Below are 23,873 nucleotides of genomic sequence, written 5' to 3'. Positions count from 1 at the left end.
GAGTCTGTAGAAAACCACGAAGTGGCAAAACATATAGTCTACCTTTCAAAAGGAAGAGCTAGGAACCAAGTCAGCCTTATTCCAGTATTTTTCTAAGAACTGTAGCAACCAAGCCTTTTAACAGCACTGCAGCGGTGGGAAACCTGACATAGATGGCTAACAACCAATATGAGCACCAGTAAGCAACTTGTCAAACCTTTTACATTTACTTTCATAGCAGGATAAACAGGCTTTTTGGAAAGGAGAAGATGCACCAAATTACAGATGATGTCAAAAGACTTAGCAAATGCAATATTTGACTATATTCTATTAAGCAAGGAAGGAAATTGTTCTTGTCCTTGAATTTCATCCTCTATTTACTTTTTTTCCTTAGCTTGCTTCTCCCAACTTAACACGGTGGCTCTGAATTCTGAAGCTGTATAAGATGTCATCTACGTATATAATAAACTTAATTTTACTCTCAAATTCACCATCCAGATTCATTAAAAGTATGGAAGAAGTAAGAGGTGGGATGGTTCTCTTGTTCAGTGTAGCCTGCCATTTTGACAGTGAACTATTAAGTAGTTCTACGCCTGTGGCAGCCCAGGTAGTTAGTACCTAATCTATAGCAGTTCTTCTGCAGGGACCATGCGATCCAGAAGGACAAAACATTAGGGTCACAGAGAGTTTGAGTGTTTTTTTCCTGGATTCCCTTGGACAAATGACAAAGGAACAGTGCAAGTCTGTATGAACAGAAAACCCCAACATAGAAATAAATTAATAGTTTTCAACTTTTACAGGTGCCTAAATATTCTCTAGTGGAAGCACAGATCACAGGAGGCCAAGTTTAAGCCTACAGAGGAGGCTTTCTTAAAAAAAAACAAACAACAAAACCAAAACCCCGAAACAACAAAACAAAAAAACAAAACAAAAAACCAAAACAAAAACAGAAACCACCACCAAACCTCCCTTTCAAAGAGTCCTTTGAAGTAGTATACACATTCCAAGGACTGTAAACAACAGCTGGAAAACAATTAAATAACAGCACATGTGTTTAAATCCAATCGGTCAACATTTTCTGAGTCTTATTATTTTAGAAATACTTCAAAATTATCCATCGGGAATAAGTCTCATCTTTTGAAAATAGAACTCATTCATCAACTACCATACTTTGGCATTACAGAATGGCACACTTTGAGCAACAGAAAGGCTACAAATGCTCTCATAGTTCCCAGAGCGATCACCAGCTCTAAGCACTGCTGCCGAAGAGCTAGTATTTCAAAAATCCTTCCATCAAATTAAAAACAAAACCCCCAAACAACCCAAACAAAAACCGCAAACCCCCAAAACCCCACCACCCCAAACAGATAGACAACATTAAAAAAAAAAATTCTTCTTACTGTACTTCCTCTCAAGACTATCAGCTCTATTTCCTCTCAAAGTCCACTAAAAATCAGCTGACACACCAGACACACCCCTGAAAAATTCCAGCAGACAGATTCTGTCAGAGTTCAGACCCTGGGCTTTTCTACATTGTAAGCAACTGAGCCTCAACCACAGGCAACCTGAAAGAGCCTCATCTGGGCAGTCTCAATCCACCTTGACAAGGAAGGGAACCAAAGCAGCTTTCCATTAACATCCTTCAACCACCTTTTTTCCCTTGATGATGCCAGTTATTTTGAAGGAAGACCCAGGTCACGTCTCCCCGCTACTCAAGAAAATTCAAGCAATTTCTTTTTAAAAATGTAAGAATTAGCCTTTCAGATAATAAATTTTATGTTTGAAAGAAGATACCACACTGGTACAAGTTCTCAAACCTTTTCCAAGAGGTAAAGCTTATGAAAAGCTTGCTTTCTTATAAATACAAAAGATGACATAGAGAAGTATTAATTCAGCAGCATGTGTTCAAGTATATAGTTAAATAAGTGTATATGCTATGAAAGCCTAATGCAGCCTGTGCAATACCTTAACTATGTAGTGTTTGCAAAAGTTTACAAACAAAGAGATAATTACAAAGTCCATTTTCAAAATAGGACAGCACATTCTTCCGAGGATTACATATATACATCTCCTTAACAAATGGGCAGAAATCATCCCTAGATTATTCTGTCTAGTAAGCGATATTTTTTGAGGGTTTTGGTGTTTTTAATTTAATCAGTAATACTGCATAAATACACAGCAATAGCTTTGAGCTCGGTCTCAAATCTGAAATAACTTGCAGTCAGGATTTAGTAAAAAGCTGAAAAGAACAGTCATTTCTTTTTTCAATAGTATTTACACTGCTTTACGTAAAACTGTCAGTAAAGCAGTGTTGAACAGTGACTTATTGTGGAAGTTATTACAAGCATTCTTACCTCTGATCTACAAAAACAAATTTCCCATCTATTGCATGCCGAGAAACATATTCTGTAGGTTTCACCCTGATCTCACCGTTGACTGGCTGTGGTACCACATGAGGATGCAGCCGTCCAATTGCAACAAGACAGCTTAAATTACAACCCTCGTTATCTGGTTCATTATCTTCATCTAGTCCCATTTTTGTTGGCGGCCAGCTTTTTAAATATCCTGTACTATGAATAGTGCAAAAGCTTTTGCGGTCTGCTGTAAAAAGAAAAAAAAAAAACAAAAAACAAAAAACAAACACAACAAAAACCAAAGAAGCAGTTAGGTCATGGATACTGCTTTGGAGAACTTCATCTTGGTTCTGCTAATAATGCATCTCCTCTCTTATCCAGGAAATTTGGGATACTGTTCACTAATGGATTTTTCAGTACTCCTGCTTCAATGCAGCTAATCTGAGATAATTCAATAAACAATTTATCTCTGCAAAACCATTGTTTATATTGAAACACCACATAGTTCAGACTAAGGTCGCTTTTAATAATCTTTAAGTAGAAACTGCATCACATTTTATTATTTCAGCAAAGGATACAAATAATCTAAAGGACTGTTTGAAGAAATTAGTGCATTAATAAATAAATGCCCTTTTCAATTTAACATGAGGCTCCTACAAAAACCAGGAACAATTTCTCTGGCAGAATACCCACTCTTTGGGGTGTACAGGGGATAGCTGTACATAGGAGTGAGGACGAAGATTCACAACGACAAGTGACGCAGTCAGTATCCAAAAGGAGAACTCGTATTCCTCAGCACTGAGCAGGCCTTAAAACTGCAAGGAAGAAGACTTTCATAGACAGGTAGAGTAAAAGGCTTGTGCCTAACTCCACAAACTGGAGTTTCCTCAGAGATGAGCACTAAAGCATGATCCAGGGTCGAAGCCGCGCCTAAAGCTAGTAGGAAGTACTCGGGGGGCAGCTGTCACATCCAGAGACAAAACGCTGAAACCGCCTTCTGTTCTCTAGTTGACACTTTGCACTTTGGATAACACATTCGTATTAAAGTACTCAAACAAGAAACTTTCAAATTTGGACTAATTATATATTCCAACATGTCTAGAATAATACTCTGCAGAGAAAAAACATATTACCAACTTCAATAATGTTATGACCAAATACTTCTTGTGTAGAAATGCTGTTTCCAGTACCCAGAACGTACCAAAACCACATATGAACTCAGAGTAAACTCATTAAGTTGGATATCCACCCAAATATCACTTGTCAAATATGGAGCAGAGAAACAGAATCAGTAACAGCTCCCCTTCATTGGGGACATTGGCTAGGTCAAGACTAAATGTGGTATGATCAATGTCTGAAGATGATGCAATAACCACACCAGAACTGGCAGCACGAACTGCCTGCAAAAATTTCCAGAAAGCAGAGAGGAGAATTTGGCTTTATATGCTAATACAAGAGCTACTGTGGCAGGGTTGGGGAGGGGTAAGGATGATATAACAGACCTAGACATAGTTCATTATCTTAATAAGAAACATTGACAATGTTCAATAAATACAGAAAATTTAGCTACTGCAAATAAACTTTTTTTAAAAAAAAAAAGCCTGACAGCCATTACATTTGGCAATAAAATGCATTATTGTTACCTTTCTTCTTTGAACAGGTTGAAGGAAAATCCTTGTCTTCTACTTTCACTGAAGGTCTATTGCACTTCATCCTACAAAAAAAGGACCGTCTTGCTCCAGAACATAGTCGTGATGGCCCAGGTGTTATATCAGTTTTAACTGGGAGTCCAGCTGTAGCAAACAGAGGAAGTGAGGAAGCCACCTTTGTCAGGTAAAAAGTTAATCACAGAAACGATTATATCCTACAACCCAACTGTACTGTGTTTCACCTTTCCTGGGACTTGCACTGAAGTCCTTTTATATCCTTCTTCAGAAGCAGCAAGTCCTGTTTTGGAGATTGTCACATAAGTGAATATGTGCAGGCCTCAACTGACCGTATCAACATTAGAATTTCTGATTACGCTTTCTAGCATGAAAACATTTGACACAAGCTTGAGAACACAGGGTTCTAAATGCAAAAATTAGCAAAAGATTGTACAAATCCACACAAGTTTTGCAATAAACGTTGTGATTTCTTTGAACATTAATCAACCGATTAAAAAGAGCGAGAGATTATTTACCCATAAGAAGAGCAGTACTTCATACATTGTCACTCAATAGGCCCGTGACCTTTCAGACTGCAAGCCTTTTCTATCACAACACCCACCCAGAGAGCACAAAGGCACGTATAGAGCAGAAGAGGCCCAGTGCCATTCTGGGTCCATCTCAGCTGGTGTGTTTCTAGACATCAGATTTTTTCATTGTTCTGATGGAAGGAGGAAAAAAAGGCAGCAGTGACCTACACAGGGACTGCAAATCCCCAAGACCTCCAGTTATGTGTAAGAAGTCTCTCTAGCCTCACAGAAATAAGTGCGTATGAACACGTCCTGACCGTTATCATATTCCTGCAGGAGATTCTTAGATTCTTTTACGTGGAAAGTAACTGGAGAAACACAGTACCAAAAGACACATCAACTCTGGGAGCCAACAGCAGAGTGCCGGTACAAACAAAGCTCCAGGAAGATGCCTGGCATGCATCAGGAGTACAGGTATCAGCAACACCAATGATGCAGCTGGAGCTCCAGGGGACTGTGCTCCAGGAGCTGATGGAGGATTTAAATCACATAGCAACTTTTCCACAGCTTGCTATCCACTTCAACCATTTTCTGCATGGGGATATGTATAAATGAACAGCTATAAACATGTACAAAAAGTTCTAGGGCCCTGTAGGCTTTCAGCTAAGGAGGAAAACAACAATGCCAATGTTTTAGCGTACACTGTGCCTCCCTTAAAATTAGAATACAGTGAGGTCACCTCAAGGAGGTCAGACTGTCCTGCATCACATGCACTCTAAACCGCTGTTCAGTGGCAAGAGTACAAGCTGTGCCCGAGTCACTCATGCCAACGTAAAAATAAATACTTACAAACATACTAGTACTCTTTAAGAATATGAGTTCTTGAAATTCTACCAATCAGTCTATCATAGCAGATGGAAGACTGTAATTCATAGTATTTATTTTTGCCCTAACTTTGTCAGAGGCATACAAAAAAAGGAGCTAGCACTGGATATACATGCTTGACAGCCAGACAAAACCAGGAGCCAGAAAAACTTCAGTTGATCCAGCTGGAGCCTCTAGGCTCACTGCCCTGGAATGATCCCTCTCAGTTTCTGAAGTTGAGCTGGTGGCTTCTTTGAGATGAGATCCTAGAGATTGCTGTTCCTAACAAGCATGAGACTTAATGACCTGGAAATCTGCAGTTGTAAGATACCACCTTCTACTTAAGCAAAGCAGACTCCTGTTATGAGAGTGAATTTAACACCCACTCACCTCAAAAGCAGCAGAGATACAGAACTACGTTAAAATACCAGGGTGGAACAGAGCTAAGAGACATAGTAGGAAATGATTCCAAGGACCAGGTTAAAAACCTTATAAGAGAAAGGTTAGGTCACTGATGGAAGTGGCAATAAGTAATACATAAATAAAGAAAAAGAATCCTCTATCTTGACTGATGGCTAAGGATTACCAAAATAATACAGAGTGTATTCTGACCATTGAGAATTACAGATTAGAACAAATGCTTCATATCTTTTAATGGGAAAAATTAAACCTTTGATGCCTGGAAAAGAGAGGATACCTCACAGGTCAAGCCAGTTAAACTAATGCTTCTACACTGCAGCGCATGCCAAACCTACTAGCTTCTACATTCAGATATCTCTTTCATACTTACTTTTTTTTTTTTCTGTCTAAGCCAAAACTTCCTTGGCATGACACAATCCAAACAGTACCCCCCCCACACACACACTTTTGACATCAGGCAAATACTCAGAAGCAGTGAATCTGGCTACATGACTCTGTTTTTCAACAGGCGGTAATACTTACTTTTTGCATCTATAAGCCTTTCTCGTGGCGCAGTGTCAGAAGAAGAGAGCTGCTCTTTCACTTTGGCAATGTCTTTAGGATGAAGGTAATCAAATAAACTTTGACCAATCAAATCATTCTGTAGAGATTGAATAGTCAGTCAAAAATTAAAATAATTGTTCAGGATATTGTCTCAATTTTAGCATGCATTATAAACAATCCTTTTACATATAGGTCTAGCCAAGGAACATCAAAGAGTTGAGATCCAGGATTTAATGGAAGGTATGTTTTCTCTGTATATTTAAGTTATGACTAGATTTCATAGTAATTTCATTATGTATAGTAAGAGTTTTGCAGAAATAGCATGCTTAATCCACCACCAACAGATAGTCTGGTTTCTCTTCAGTCTCACTTCATATGCTATACATTTGAAGGAAAAAAATCGTCATTGCAAATGTTGTCTTTCAATATTTACATGATGAGTAGGTATTTAGTATATACCTAACTAAAGGCTGGCTGAGGAAAACTTTTGAAGCTAACAGGTTTTAAATTTGGTGGGAAGGGCAGATGACAGAAAGAATGAGGAGTATTATTTACACAATATATGGTGCAAGTTAAGCCTCACATTAAGCCTATATTAAAAACCTGGCTTTGGTATAATTGTTTCCCAGTTTCCATCAGTAAGTATATGCTAGCAAACCCAGAATAGACAGAAAGAAAACTTAGTCAAAAAATTCATGAGATACGATTGTAAGAACCACAGAATGTTTTTTCAATATTTGCTTATATTCCCTATTAGATAATGCTTTTGCAAGCCTGAGGGTAAATCCCTGATCAGAATGCATCAGTGAATAAATTTAGTTCCTTTTCACCTCTTTAGTTTGAATGGAAACCAGAAACAATCTTCTCTAATGACATGGCAGAGAAAAGCTCGCTCTTTACAACAAAGCTCAGCTTTCAAGACAGACTATTCACGTAAATACCCCTCCATATAAATGCATAATCATAAAAAAAGCTTTCAAATCTTTTAAGGCCTAACTTTACTTAAAATGGATACCTGACTGTAGTTGAGGATCTTGAAAACAGATTCTGAAACAAACAGTATCTTCCCTCTGTCACAGCCCACAACAAAAAGAAATCCATCTGCTGCCTAATTAGGGGGGGGGGAGGAAAAAAAGAAGTAAATTACTAAGTTATACATCCTCATTGCATCATTATAACCTTTAAAAACACGTTCTATACAGTAGAATTTCTACATTAGGAGAGCTGTCTTAACATTTGGAGATAACTGAGTCAACAGGCAAGATATAAAATTACAATAAAGGGGTTTTTTGCATCTGCAAACATTTTTGGCATCATCCTGGGCACCATGCCCAGAATGTAAAATCACTTTTACAGGAAGAAAGAATCCATGTCTTGTCCAATAATATTATGATTATATTTAATAAGGCCTTCAAATTAAAATATTATTTTAACCATATTTATTCCATAGTTCCTCTTTTAGAAGCCAAACATAACCTGGATATTCATTTATGTGCCTGTAGGCAAGTAATTCCCATTTCAATAGTACTCTCTTTCAGTCACATACAAGCATGCAGGATTAGGCCCTAATTTTATAGCTTTAGAGTCACAATGCTGCAGAAATTAAATTCTGCATATGCTGCATGTGGACACTGCAGCGCTTCACAAATTACACAAGCTACTAGAAGAGCTTAACTATTAACAAATATATACTCTCCACACTTATTATAAAAGTGCCATACAGCAAGCAGAAAAATATACGAAGTCATGTTACATCAGTGACCTCAAAAAAGAGGTGTCCATTATATCATTGTATGCTGAAAAATCACATCAAGGTAGCCCATGGCAGAAAGTCTACAAGAAAACAATTTATGTAATTTTGGTTCATGCCATGAAATAACTAAAGTTTCTGATGGTTACCATCAAAATATCAGAGTTTCCTCAGATGTCCCTCTCAAATCTTCCTGCTTAAATCAAGAGATGCTAGTCACCATTAAAACCCACTGACTTTACACAGCAGTCTTGCAGATTTCGTCATTATCCTCCATAATAAAAAACATTCTTAAAAGCTGACATACAAGGCAAGAAAATACTGGTGTTTCGCTTTAGGAGAGTTATATTCACAGCCATTAAGATCTCTTTTAATTAAGTTGAAACGTACCCTGAGAATAAGATGTTTTAATTCATCATCTGATAGAAAAGCAGGCTTATAGTTTGCTTCTGTGTATGGATTTGTAGCACCTAAAGAAAACAAACAAACAATCCCCATATCACAAACTTAACAATACACACTTAAATGAGCAATTTTCCTTTGGCTGCTTCTTATACTGTTATTCATTGCAGGTGTTCTTTAAAATGAAAGTTGCTTTTTGGTTTTGTTTTACTATCAACATGAGCTCTGTTGGTATTAAGTTAAAAAAGGACGAAGCTTTTTTGCTAAAACACAAATACTGCATTATGTAGTAATGCAAATTAAATGCCTTCTGAGATATAAAGTGTTCCTTGACATATTTTTTTAACCCGAATGTTGTCCTTGATATATGGTCTAGTCTCAGAATTAGCAATGAAAAATAAGAGATTAAAGAAGAAAAACCTTCAAACTATTTCTTCTCTTTATAACTTAGTAAAACATGACAAGGTCATGTAAACAGATTGTCACTTAAGAACTTACAAATCAGTTCTCTCATTCCATGCCTCTGACAAAAACCAGCATTACAATGACACCATCTCACAATGCCAAAAGCCCAAAATAAGCAATGAGGCAGTTATTTATTAAAGAGTAGTTCTTCTCATTTTATTCCCTTCATAAAGACAAAAGAGAATCAAATTAGTAACCACTGAAATGCTATGAAGTATTAACCCAATCAAATGACAGTGGCAGAAAAAGTTAAACCTTTCAAAAATACTAGGATAAATACGCTTGGAAGACACCGGGTCTCCTAGAAACTAGAACAGTGACTTAAATTAGCTGCATCTCTATCTTTTCTCAGGGGCGTGTTCTTGGAGGCTTAAGGTTTCACCATCATCACTGATGGTACCCAAGCACTGATTCACTCTTGTATGAAGCTTTAGGACATACAGAAATTCGCAACAACGCCAACTCTTCCAAACCCACACGTTCCCCTTCAGGTGCTTATAACAGAAACTAAAACTGAATTTTCACAGTACTCTCCATTCTTTCACATAGACCCAAAGGTATGAACACAAAACCTCAGAAGTCCTGTAGGAATATTACTTACACCTAAAAATCTAACCTCTCTATCCGACAAGTTTTGCACGTTGCCTGCTTAAGAGCTCTGCTCAGTGCTATACAAGGTTCAGCTGTGCACTGCCACTTAAGCCCTTTGTTCCCTCACCCCACCTGCCTCAGCTGCCTTCCTTTTGTTGCATCTAGAGATGGTGATCAATCAGGTCAGATCATGGAAAATTATTCTTTTGTCATCCACCGATTTCCCAGGTGGATCAGGATATTGGACCATGAACCAGCAAGCTATAAATGAACTCACAGCATCAAATGCTAAGAAAAGGGAAGAAAGTCCTCCCAAAATGTATTAACTTTTTCATTTTTGGCAAAAGGGCAAAAAAGGGAGAGAAAGTATGGCTTTAGGGAAATTCCATTTAGCCATCCTCCTTCAGTCCTGTCCTCCCAACCCGCCCCTTCACCCCCAATCAACTCACCACGTAATGTTTTCATATGCTGGACAGCCATTCTCAATACAGTGAGTTTATCTAGCTTTCGAGACATAGCGTTGCACGTTGGTACCAAAGATGCCAGTTCATCTATAAAACTGTTCATTTTATCTCTACGCCTTTTTTCAATTTGACTATGAGCCTCCCTAAACAAGTAAGGTGGTAAGGAAGAACAGAAAAGCATGAGAAAATAAATCATATTTAAAAATCCTCAAATCCAGTATAACAAAAACACAAAAATAACCTCCTCCTCAAAATTAAGTTAGCCTCTTATCCTCAGGAAAAGGACATCCGCATACAGAATTCTTCAGACATTTTATGTTATCTGGGTAACAGTTACAAGCAATAGGCAAGGCTGCAGCACACAGTTCTAATTTATCAGAAAACACATGTAACGTTGGCTATACAGTACACTGAATCCTCAGTTCTGAAACTATCCACTAAACAGTACAAAACTACCTAGAGATTTCTACTGCTGTACACCAATTTTGTTCTTAGCATGTACACTGAACTAGAATTGGAATCATAAAGGTCACACAAGCAAATTTCAGTGTATAAAAATGTTGACTGAAGCATTCAATTAAGAATTTATAATCAGTATAGTAATGAATGTACTAAGTATTTAAAACTACCTTTTGTTGTGGCAATATGTTTTCTGCTCATCCTACAGCTTTCCACTTGAAGCATTTGAGATAACTCTGAACTAAACTATTCTTAAACAGGAAAAATTATGATAAACACTAAATAATTTAATTTGGTTTGTATTTTCCCATATTAAAGAGTCACTATTAACACTTTTACAATTGAGTGCGAAAGAAACAAGATGAAGAATGTAACATCAGAAGCATACAGACTTCAATTTCAGTGTTAATGAAGTGACTAAAACCAACTTACCTACCAAATTAGTATTTTCACAAAACTATATGCAGCTTATACATGAAAAGTATTAAGAGTGCAAAGATATGGAAAAATAAGAGAAGGTCAAAGCTAGAAAAAATTATTTTCCAGATAAGAAACACATGCAAATATTTCATATGGCAAAATGCAAGATATAATTCTTTTCAAGATACTTGTTTAGAGTATTACCTTGCATTTTTTATTCTGCCTTGTTGGTCTGTATATTCCAATCTGTTGACAAATGATATCACAAAGTTAGTGTTAAAAACACTAAACCCAATTCTTTTAATGCATCTTATATACCTACTGATCCTTATTAAAATCAGATTTTAAAAAATTTGAATATTTATTTAACCTTTCTTCAGAAAAGATAATTATTTATAATATTGTGGCTCAAAGTGTTGGGGTTTTTTGTTTGTCTGTTTTACTTATTTCAACAATCTTAATCCTTTGTGCTAGCAAAGAAACAATTTGGGACACATGACCACAGTAACACCGAAAACAGGTATCTACACACAGGATCCTAAGTCAGTACTGTGGAACTATCATTTTAGTGACTGTATCAGTAGTACCTTCCATGTTGGTCATCTTTATCTGTATCCATACCTTCCCTGCAGAAACAGAATAAAAGCAATATATCATAAATAAAGCAGGATTAGCAAAATTGTTAACAAACTATCATAAAATTAGAATAAAGTACTGCTGTCATCTTTAAATCATAAAAACAAAAATATAAAACTGAGAACCTGGAAGGACTAAAGAAGTTGTGTGGTTTTTGTAATATTAAAACATTTTCTTAAATTAGTTGTCTCTCCTTTGGAGCTAACAATATGGCACAGTTTGATGTGTTTGACAGTAAAACATGCTGCAGTTCAAAGATATCATCTGTCATAAAAATGTTTTTCAGTTAACTAGAGGGGCCAAAAAAAAAAAAAAAGAACATATCAAAGCAGATATTTTTCACGCCTTCATCAGAAATAGGGCTACTAACTTGCATTTAGTATAGTTAAAATTTCAACCAGAGGCAGTTATCAAAGTGCCTAACATAAAATTCACAAACTGCCCTGATTTACTTTATGCAGATGCCTGTGTGTTCTACACTTTAGCTTGCCTTACAGTACTTGACTTTGGGGTAGGAGATGGTAATAATCTAGACCAAAGAACTATTGGAGAAAGCCAAATGCACACACAGAATGAGAGACTGTGTGGAACTAACCAGGCACATTTCAAATTCATACAACTTTCAGTGTAGATACATGGCTTGTTTTTGTCTCAACGTGAAAAAAAAAAAAAGGAAGGAAGGAGGCGTGAAGAATAAAAAGGAGCCTCCTTATTACATTTTGATATTGTAACCATATGTATAGAAATAAGGAGAGGAAAGCATAAGTTTTCATAGCTGTATCTGGTAAAAAAAGTTGAACGCCTAAGACTATAGCAGTTAGACAAAAGAATCAGGAAGAGAATTTGGGGGGGGGGGGGGGGGGAGAGATCAAGAGATCTTTATATATCTATATATCTATCTCTGTACAACTGTGCTTGAATGGACACTCCTAAGTCTGGCTTATTCTGGTTTAATTTTTCCCTGCAAATTTTTAAGTAAATGGTGAGGGAAAGACAAGGAAAAACACAGGGCATCTTTTTCAAGTGAAACCATTTATTAAAATATTTATACTTACTCAAAAGGAAAGCCATCGAGCCTGAAAAGAAAGAAAAATAGAAGTACACCACATATCGGAAATAAGAATAATGTCTTACATTTTCTCTTGACATTCTCAAGCTATTTTATATCCTATTTGAAATGAAAAGCATAATGAAAAGACAATAGCAGTGAACATATTCTAAGGAAACAAGCTTGTTCAAATTCATCTACTTTCTGAAAGAATAATTCTGCTTTTTAAGAAAAGATAGCGTAGTTCATTACACTTAATGGGAAACACTAGTAAAACAACTAACCTAAATTATATTATGCAAATCACTGAGATACTGTTTTGTCTTCAGAAACGAAAGATCTGTGCTACATGTGCGTTGCCCTCGTAATTAGATAAATGGGATTTCGGAGGACTCTAAGGCCAGAAATAAAATAATAATAATAACAAAAAAACCCCCAAGTTTCTCAGGTTTTGAGTCTGCCCAGCAGGACAGATGAACATTTTCTTTTAGTCAGTATTAAAGTCCTAATTCTGAACTTTGTACAGACTTTATAAGGAAATTAAACAGAATTTCTATATGCAAGCTAACTGCTGGTGTCACTTCAAGACTGTAAAGTGATCTGAAATACCACTGAGCTTTAACCTGTTAAGAGGCTGTTTTATAAAACTCTTATGAAAAATCTTCTCATAGTAGCCATTAACATACTAGTTATTCCTGTTCAACATTGGACATTAGCCTTCTTAAAAACAAACATAGTAGACTTTCATACAATATTCATTGCACTTTTAAATCAATTATCTTTGTGATTAGTTTTTAGAAGAATAATTTTAGAATAATGCTAAAGGTTTTCTTCATCTCTCAATTTGCACATTTGAGTTACTGTCTTAGTCAATGGCTCAAAGCACTTCTGATGCTCACAAAGAAATAGCATACAGGTCTAGAACAGGACTTAGAAACAGAAATGAGGCATCAGTTTTCCACTTGTGATGCCACTTTTACCTACAGGATGCTTGTTGTGACAAAATTTATTTTAGCCTTAGAAAAACCCAAAAAGCAAAACCTAGGAGAGGTACAAGGTAAGTTACAAATGCTTCAGTATAGTCTGTTTTCTTATCATATATTATTTCAGTTGAAAACACTTCTCCCAAGAAAAGAGATTAACTGTTTATAGACCTGTGCACGAAGTCTTGGATTCCAGCATTTGACTAAAACAGTAGTGGAGAACAGACAACCTTTACTGATGTGACAACAATAAGTTGGACAGTAATTTTCAGGGAGCGGCAGGAAAAAGAATTGAAAAGAAGCTGGTGTGGAGAGCTGAAAGCACAGCCGATCAATATGCTTGCTTGTACTTCAGAGGTGAACGAAGAACCACACTAAACAGTCAGGTTCTGCCTTCCTTATTCCCTGACTTCACCGGTAAATGAAGCATGAAACTTGACACTCGGACAATTTATGTAAAAAAAATAAATTGTTAACAGGCAGCAAAAGCTGAACAATAGCATTTCTGAACATTTACCACTACATACGTATAGAAGGAGGGATCAAGGAAGTCTACCTTAAGTTCTATTTTGAAGTAACAGGAATATTTATTAGCCACCATTTCCTTTGCCACACAAGATGAACTGTGGTATGATGACAGCTGTTGTAAACTTATTTTACTTAGGATTCAAGGAAACAGTGTTTTCACATATTTAAAAAAATGCACACACAACCTAAAGGGCAGAATTATAACTTACAAGAGCAAGCTGTCTTTTGGAAAAGAGGACTTGAGCAATGCTTCCTACCCAGAAGAATAAAGATGGAGAAATCCTTTCTAGAGAAGAGGAAGTTGGTGAGATTGAGGCTGTTCACTGAATTTTGTAGTAGTCAATTCAACCAGAGGGAGTCATGTACTTTTCAGGAAGACTAAATGCATATTAGAGAAGGTATGTATGCAGTATGTTTGTGGCCTTTAAACAGTACTTGAAGTTTTGCGCATAAGTTCTCCTAAAAAGAAGTCCTATGCACAGGGAACCTAATTCTTAATTGTCTTGTTCAGCATGGATTAAAAATTCTACCCCTCCCTGTAAAGAGAGCTGCCAGCAATCCAAAGGCCAACAATGATAAAATTTGTACTAAGTTACATAAAAACGGACTACGTAGCTATATTAATAACAGATGGGACCCATTCACAAGTTGCCCTCAGCTAGAATTTGTAAAGTTACAATACATACAAGGTTTGCACAGTGACTTAGAGTAAGTAGGTTGGTCTTGGTGTACCTACTACAGAAAACATACATCTGGAAATTTGGCAAACTTTATTACGACCTTCACTATTCTAAAGCAGAGCTGGTGTGATTTCTTTCTATTTCAAATACCTGCCCCAAGAGAGAAGCTATGGTTTGGACGATGCTTCTCAGCACTGTTATTAGCAAGCTTCCCTTAAAGAGAAGCAGCTTTCTTGAAACAAAACCACATTCTACCACTGATTCAAAAGAAACCAAGTTTTTATTTTGTCAGGAATAACAGCCTACAGTCGAGGACCAATACAAGACTAAATCAGTTGATTAAAGAGAAGGCAGATCTACTGCCTCAAACCAGACACTATTCAGATTCACATTCAACTGGGAGACCAAAATAGCTTCATTAGGCAAAGGCTGGCAGTGAACTGATAGGAAGTGACTAAAAAGGCAAAAAAATAGGTGAAGAAAAGGAACTAGTCCCAGTTTTGCTTCTGCTTTTTAATGAATTTATTATCTTCCCTCCTGCTAGTCAGACGTTCTATTTCCTACGTAAACGGTCAATACAATAAACCTTCACACTGTACATTTCATCAGTATTAGTTCCCCCCCCCCCCCTTCATCAGCCAAAGGTTTCTTTCCTCAGCCTCACCCCATCTGATAGCCCTCAATTCTAGCTGCACTGAGATGAAGGCTTTATTTTTATTATTAAATCATGAACTTTCCTGTTAGTACATAGTAGCTTTTTTCTTTATTAAAACCTTTATGACAGGTTGTCAAGAAAAGGTTATTTAAAAACGGCTATAAATATTTCTGTCGTCTCCCCCACTGTATTATTATGTTACAACTTCTTTTTAACAGTGTTAAATCAAGAGAAATGTAACTTACTGATAATCAGTGGAGCTTCCCTTTCTTTTCCTATTACAATCCATTCCTGAAGTGCTAAGGGAACTGGAGATCAAGTCAGCAGGGTCTGGTGACATAAAGTCACTAATTGTAGAAGATATGTCCATCCTTTGGTCTGCCATTGGATTGTCTAACATTAGGGAAAAAAAAACAAACAAAAACCAACCAACCAACCATACAACAAAACCTCACTGCATTAATAGAAGCAGAAACTTACATATTTTTAACCAAAACAACAAGTCTTAAACTTAGTACGCTTAAAAACTGCAAAAATCACAATTCTATTATTTCCTTTTGCTGTGAAACAGATAATAGGCAATTTCTGCTCTTCATTTACTAGTGTATTGAATATCGAAAGCCAAACCATGACCATTCTCAAAACACATTACTTAATACAATTGTTTTTAAAGAATCATCAGCATGATCTTTCACTAAACCAGGTTTACTCTTATTTTAACTGGCCAGCCAACTGCTTCTACCTAACACATAAATAAAGGATAAGTTCTACCTGTCTTTTGCTGACTGGGAACACTAGTTTTAGTGTGTCTCTCCATTTGAAGATCATATTATCAAAGTTCATAAGCTTTGAGAGTTCTAATTCCACTGAATTTCATGGAACAGAATTCAGAAGATTTCCCTAGAAAACCAGGTTAAACACATCTACCACAGCAGACCCCACAAATAAAAAACTAATAATCCAATGGTGGTCTAAGACGACTAGTTAAAGGTACAAAACCGAATCTAATTAGCTTTTTCATCCAAAACATCCAAATTTTAATCCTCTAGACTGCGAATAATTATATTGTTGGAAGAAACCCTGTGAAAAGTTTATTCATTACTAAATCACATCAACTGTGAAACAAAAGAGTTTTTACCTGAAAGCCTGTCTTGGAAGCCTAGATCCCCCTGGGGAAAGTTGATGATGCTCAGCCTGAAGCAGCTGATCACCTTAAAACTCTTCCATGCCTCATATTCTGTTAGTCAAGTACTTTCAAAAACCTGAATGGAAAGAAAACCAGCAAGCTTAAAAAACACTTTCAAAACAAGTTTGTTTTAAACAATCGTTTTAGACACAGTTTACAACAGCAAATAGATATTTTCTCCTCAAGAATCGATTTTTAATTTCCTTGTCCATCATCAAAAGAGTTAGATGTTGGGATGTGCATCTCCAATGGACCAAGCTTTGGAACAGAAGAAATCTCTTCAGCATCACCTCCTTTCGGGCTCTGCTTGTCCTTCTTTGATCTTTGCATAAACCCCCTCCACTTACAAACCGATCAGATCTGAACCCATTTGTTGTCAGATGCTACCAGAACGAGTCCAACTGCTGTTACAGTGCAAAAGACAGATTTACCCCTTCACTCCTGGCTGCCTCACTTTTAAGGTGGCCATAGCAGCAAGACAGTTTGGGCTTGGCTTGCTATTTTATTTTCCCTTGTAACAGCAACTGGCATGTTCAAAGAAAAGGGTCTTAAACATTGTTCTATTCTGCAGCCTTCAAGTTTTAAATAAAATCCACTCCCATACTATAACTCAAGTCCTCAACTGTGTCTCCCAACTACACCGTAAACTTAGTGGCTGGTCTGCAGGTGGATGTCCTTCACCTCCAGATTTCTGTCACAGGTTTTTCAGCAAAACTTAATATGCAAGACTTAAAAACGGTTCTAAGTCTGCCTCTTGCAGAAAAACATGAAAGTCTTCTGGATACACTGTTTTCTGGTTAATGCATCTGTGAACATCCTGACTGCCTTTCCAACCTGTGATGACAGCAGAACTTCCCAATTACACAGATGAGCAACCTCCCATGACACTCTCAGAAGTTTGCAAGTCAAACAACCAGTATTCTGCCAACACGACCACATTATAACTGATTCTACTGAATCATGTCTACAGATATGTTAAGAGTTATAAGCCAACAGAAACCTTACAAAATCCAAAGTCAATGGTATTGTTTTCTTCAGCTCTGCCAGAATAGCAAATCCAGAATTTATTTCAGAACTTTATCTAAATTGCTGGTCCTTTTACAGTAAAAACAGTCAGCATCACAGCTCTTAAATTTAAGGTCAGGCAAGTCACTGCCTTAATACCACCAATTTTTGAACAGAGGATCATTGTTCTAGAAGCAGAGCTTCTAAGCTGCTGCTGAGGGCTCATCATCCATCTCACCCAACAACTTCTCTGTGGTCCTTTCTCAAAAACGAAAAAAGGAGTCGGGTACTTGTGAGTGGGTGTACAGACTGGTAAAGGCAAGTTAAGAGGCCAGCTGACACCAAAAGGTCACTGACAAAACCTAAATCAGTACAAATTTAAGTCAAATCATAAATTGCCATTGAATCCACAGCCATAGTTTATTTAATAAGGCTTTCATTCACACCAATACAGTTACTTGTGGATCAGGCCTTACCTTCTTCATGTATCAGCCTTTTCCTAGTTGTCTGCTTTGTCTCTCTTACTCTAAATAGTCCAACAACTATAAACTCCATTATATTACTGTGGTTTATGAGATTACTGCAGCTTAATTTACAAGCCACCAGTTAAACCACAGTCACCAACCATTTCTCTGTGCTTGGGTCAGATCCAAAACCATTATTTTCAACCTCAGTTGACATGCAGAAGTTAGTTATAGCTAAACTTAGTGTGGCCTGTGGCTAAGCCCTATGAATCCAGTGCTAAAAGTACTGTCACATCAAACTACTTACAATGCCTCCTTTTACACTGTCCAATTACCGTGCATCCATGATTCAATCTTGGAACCCAATATAAAACCCAAGCACTGTATAATGCACATACTAGAAAGAAGTAGTTTCTAAAACTTCTGGCCCAAGTGACAACTAACTTTCAAAAGTTCCTGAACACCTCTATATGTGAGCATACTTGTTGAGCTCACATTTTACTGCTTAATGTAATTTCATGGACCACTTATGATGACCTCAGACAGAAGGTTGGGATGAGCTGGAATTAAAAAAGAAAAAAGGGGAAAGAAAGGTTTGTAAGTTTAACACAGTCCTTTCCCTTTAAGAATGCCTGCAACAGTCAGCACTTTAGCTTAATCATCAGAACACTGCACAAGTCACTGTTGTGCTTTAATGCAAAACAAAAAAAAAAAATTGCTTTGTTGTTCATCTCAAAACAAAAATTTCAAAGCAGTTTTACAGGAAAAAAAAATCTTGAAATCAAGTGTCCATTCAACTGAGCTGCTATTTTAAATTATAACCAAGTGCCTATATTTGATAGTTTCAAAGCAGCTATTTAAGTGTCTTGACCACTAAGGCAGAACAAAATTACATAAAAAAGAATTACAGAATTCTCAATTTCTTTTCAAGTCAGCCTTTTCTCTACCATGTCCCAAATGCTCAACCCAGTTCTAACAACCACAGTCCTACATTTTAGCATTATAGGAGTTAAGAATAACGCGTGTCTCTCGAAATGAGGTTTAAAGTTAAGAAAATGTCAACCCGATGATCAGAGCAAAAATCAGCATGCCCCACTATAATAAACAGTGAACACTTCAGAGAAATGTTTTGTTGCAAGGCTCTGTTAAAATTCTGAAAAAATTGAATATATTACTATCTTTTCAGCTCCCAGCTGCTAGTTGTTCAATGGCTCAAAAAAATCCTCTATGATATGGAACACAAAAGTTACCCATATATATAAGCAAAGTTCAAATCTTCCATTTATGATGCCCAGCCTGTTGGCCAGAGCACTCCAAGGATCTACTTGAAAAAATGCCATGTAGTCCACTTCCTGGTTAAATTCTCCCGTAGATGAGAATCAGATGATATTTTGTCATTGTATTGCATGACACTGCCTCTCCACAGCCTGTTTGGGACTATTTCCTTCAGGACTCCCCTCCCTTGCATTCAATCTTCCTCCAACCCCCTGTAACAAGGCTAATGAGACAGTAAAAACAAATCTTACTGTTCATCCCTTAAAAAAAAGTTAGGTGACACGTGACTAGCTTAATCATGCAGCAAAGCTGATCATGAGTACATAAACACCTCTGAGCAAATCAAGGTCAGAGCTAAAGTAGGTCAACTACGTCTGCCAAGCACCCATCCAGGAGTCAAGACCTCTTTACACAAGCACCACCAGTTTCAGTCACCCCTAGGCAAGAGTCAACCATCCCCAACATACATATATATTTATTCTAAAAGTAACACAGTTCATAACTTTGTGAATCACAAGTGTCTCATATCTTAAAAGCACTCTTTCACAATGGCAGAGGAAAACTGTGGTGTGGTTTCCTTAAGAAGTAATTGAAAAGATACTCATTGTCCCTATGCGTAATGACTGAACCAAAAAACAGCTACAAAAAGGAAATCATCTGCTTCCTTTCAGAGCAGTATTCCATCTCCAAAACTCACTGTCACAGTGCGAACTAGTAAAACACAAGAATAGGACTATTTGTCTTCACTATCTGTATTTCTTCGAGAGGTGTTGTAAATGCGTGTATACTCCAGATGTGCACACACGTAGTAACGGTGGGAGATTTCTGCTCAGCACCACAAGGACAGCAAGCAGCCCTAGGATGATTTCAAGATGCAGACTGGCACACACGGGCATGGCTGCTGCAAGTAACAAGCACTTCCTACGTCAGAATCTTTATTATGAAATACTCGGTAGGAATCAAAGGAACATCTTTGAACTAAAGCAGTGGTGTTTTCCTTTTCCTTCAGTAGTCAGGCAGCAGCTGTCAGAATACTTCATATTTACCTGATATATTGATACTGTTTTGTTTTAATGGCACATTTGTGTTCCTTGAACTCCCTACTATTATTTGCAAGAACACTCTGTACTCCCAGAAGATAAAAAGCCCTGCGGCTTCCTCTCACATGCAGATGCATCTCACCGCACCCTCTGGAGCAAAGAAGTGATTTTACCCTGGTTTGCTCGTTGAGGTCATCCCTTTACCACTCACTCATCAGCACGTTCACCAACCCCTGGCAGCCTAGACTCCACATCTGAGTTTTGGAACTCTTCCCGAGCCAAGCTCTCAGTGCCATCGGTAGCTCACGTTCCAACCTCGTCCTTAACCAGAGGCGCACACAGAGCAGCAGGGATCCAGCAGCCTCCTGCGCCTCTCACGTTAGCAGCTGCTGCTGCCCAGCCGCTCGCAACAGGGCACGAGTATCCCCTGCTCTGTGGAAAGCAGAGGCACAGCCTTCAGCTGCTCCAGCGACTTACTGTTCCAACAGCTGCTCCCCATCTTTCCTTAGGAAAAAGTAGCAGGCTGGAGGGAAAGCAGCCCATGAATTTAAACCAGCCACAAAGCTACATGATGAATCATTTTGGCATGGGGGGAAAGGGTCTCCAATAAACATAAGGAAAACTCCACACGCGCAAAGAACATCTCTTTCAGCTCTAGGAAGTTAATGTAAAAGCAGTTTCTGAATAGATCGATATACTGTCCGCATGCACTCCCCTACCGAAAACAAGTCTGTTCATCAGTAACGTCTCTGAGAAAAGACAGAATGAGTCATATTATGGCATCACCTCACAGGAGTTTTCCAGACTGTCATAGAGGTAACGGAGCCACACGACAACATTCTGAATTTTGTGTTGTTCATAGAGCACTTAGACTTCCAGTTCAAGAGGGGCCTCAGATCCCATCTCTCCTTGCCTAAAAGGGGAAGTACTTAAAACTTTTACTTCCAGCTACTGTTGCTCCAAAACCAAGAAGAAGTGGTAACTAAAATAACTTTCTCTTGCACTGGGGAGGTCAGAACTAGACGCAGGAACACAGAAGTGTCTCACCAGCGCTCAGTAAACGGGAAGGATCACTTCCCTCGGCCTCTGGCAACGCTACTCCAAACGCAATCCAGGAGGCTGCTGGCCACCTCTGCCGCTAGGGCACCACTGCTGGCCCACGGACCCCCAGGATCTTTTCTGCCAAGGTGTTTTGTAGCTGGCCAGCCCTAGTCTGTACTGGGTCATGGGGTTTTTCCTCTCCAGGTGTAGGACCTGGCATTTCGCTTTGCTGAACTTCATAAGGTTCTTGTCAACCCTTTCTTCTGGCCTGTCGAGATCCCTCTGATGGGTAGCACACCCGTGTGGTGTACCGGTCACTCCTCCCTGTTTTGTATTGTCTGCATCTGAGTATGAAGCTTCAGACAGCATGGAAAGAAAGGAAAAGAGGCTGGTTCTTGAAAGAGAACCAAACAGATTTAACAACCCCACAAAATCCTTGCTCATGTTCTTCTCTCAGTGAAGCAGGTAAATGTTTGCTTCAAGGCTGGTGCAAGCCCCGTGGGAAGGCCTTACGGATGGCGATATGGACCATCTGCACAGCAGAAAATGAAAACTGGAACAAAACCAAAGGCAACCCATACCTCTTCCAGGAATCAAACGTGTTTAGACTGAAAAGGGTCTGTCTGTGCTATGGATGAAGTATTTCCCTCCCTAGTAGGGGACTGGTACATACCTCTAGTGATATAGCTAAAAGTCTAGCATACAATTCTACAGAACAGTCACTGGGTCTGGAGACTATCATCATCAGGAGCAGCACCCTGACTAACCGGCTGACCCTCAGACACAAGAGATTTCATTTCCTTTCCTATCTCAAGACCATTTGCCTCTTTTACCTATTCAGGGAATCCCAGCTAGCGGAGTGTTTCAACAAAGCTTGCTAGTTTGCAATCATTATTGAAAGCTTGATCTAGCATAAGCTTCTTGCCAGCCAAGATTAGACTCTTTGAGCTCTTATTCTTTGAAGCAAGCTTATGTTAGTCTGTTTGGATATTTCATTTTGGGCAGCCATCAAAAGGAAACATCACAAAGAAACTAATCAAGCCCTTGTGAAAAGGTGGTGATGCTCACTCTTGGAAATCAGTACTAACGTGCTGCTTTTACCAAAGGAACTTGGCCTACTTCAACCATCAATCCTTCAGTACGTGCACTCCTTAGGCTTCCAAAAACCGCTTCCACACAGAAAACAAAATGGACTAGCCTTTCTTGGAAGACCAGATTTCAAGGGATTTCTGCAGCACACCTACCAAACAAGGCTGTTACATACACATGAAGCAAACTATAGCCTCTCTACAGGCCTCTGGAAGCAACAAGTAAGTACTGGTCCTCACATCACTAGATGCTGGGTATATCAGTGCTCAAGTAATTCCTAAGCTCAGCCACAATGGCCAGAACAAGAGCAACTAGTTCAGTTGTCACTAGTTAGAGCAGGAATCAGCAAACTCTGCCTCAGAGCTGTGCAAACATTTTACTGGGTGCCTTATGACATTATACAGACACACCGAGATCCCCACAAGTATGCTAGAAAAATATTTTCAGATTTCATCTCAAATGTCAAGATGATGGATATTTTCAGGAGGCTTCTCCAAAAAAGTATAGCCGTCATACAAATTCTCTAAGATAACAGTGGATCCCCTACAAAGAATAGGAAAAATTACACTGAGAATTACATCCAGGTATAACTATCAATGCAAGATCCACTCTCAATTAGCACACTCCTTCATGCCTTTGGATGCCTTATTTCAACAGGTCCTGCTGATTAAAAACATCCAGTTTGATTTCACTGGAAATGGATACAACTGAAATGGAATAAAAATCAGTTATTCTGAGAAAAGCTGCTTGTAGGAAAAGGACTGAGCTCAATATTGGTTTTTAATTATTTAAAAAACAAACAAACCCCACAAACCAAACCAACTTACTTTAAGACAACACTACTGACATTTTGTTCAGCACAGCACCCCAGAACTTCTGTACTGCAAGTTATAGAACAAAAAGAATTATATTTCACATCAAAAATGGGGTCCACCAATGTTAAATGCTGGTAAAGTAAGTTCACAAAATCTATGTTGAGATGTAGTATTTAATATTCATTTATTCCAATCCTTCAGAAGACTTTGTGCATGTGTGGGAAGGAACAAAGTATTATATTTTCCACATTGGGGAGGGTGGGAAGATATAAAATTAATAGACAACAGAAATTTCAAGTGCTTTGGGCCAGACATCTAATTCTACTCATTTAACACCAAAATCAGTTATTCTTTTAATAATGACAGACTCATACACAGTTAAAGTAAAAATCAACAACCACCAAAAAAAATCTACTCCTTCAATTACTGAAATACAAACTTAGGTAAAATTCTCAAACTGAGCTTCCAAGCCAGGTCCAGCCTCCAACATGTGAAGGAGGTACTGTTTCACAACCACTGAAGGCAATCCTTGTTCGTCAAT

The 23,873-nt window shown here is 38.0% G+C and overlaps 1 protein-coding gene across 6 annotated transcripts in view; it reads right to left on the bottom strand.

Annotated features, from left to right (window-relative positions):
• BMAL1 (basic helix-loop-helix ARNT like 1) overlaps positions 1-23,873 on the bottom strand; it is a 52,798-nt gene that overhangs the window by 10,178 nt on the left and 18,747 nt on the right. For 2 of the 6 annotated variants that reach the window (XM_049821302.1, XM_049821298.1), the window contains exons 2-12: positions 16,556-16,679; positions 15,663-15,810; positions 12,579-12,599; positions 11,475-11,513; positions 11,092-11,133; positions 9,994-10,151; positions 8,477-8,556; positions 7,352-7,444; positions 6,316-6,433; positions 3,977-4,126; positions 2,334-2,580 (exon numbers count right to left, since the gene is read on the bottom strand). In XM_049821302.1, the coding sequence (XP_049677259.1) occupies positions 2,334-2,580; positions 3,977-4,126; positions 6,316-6,433; positions 7,352-7,444; positions 8,477-8,556; positions 9,994-10,151; positions 11,092-11,133; positions 11,475-11,513; positions 12,579-12,599; positions 15,663-15,802 (1,088 nt within the window). In that variant the 5' untranslated portion in view covers positions 15,803-15,810; positions 16,556-16,679. The other 4 variants (XM_049821301.1, XM_049821300.1, XM_049821296.1 and 1 more) reach the window with 4 other exon arrangements.

This window comes from Accipiter gentilis, chromosome 17 (genome assembly GCF_929443795.1).
Source record: "Accipiter gentilis chromosome 17, bAccGen1.1, whole genome shotgun sequence".
NCBI lineage: Eukaryota > Metazoa > Chordata > Aves > Accipitriformes > Accipitridae > Astur > Astur gentilis.
Note: the sequence above shows the minus strand (reverse complement) of the source record. Positions and strands in the feature narration are given on the sequence as shown.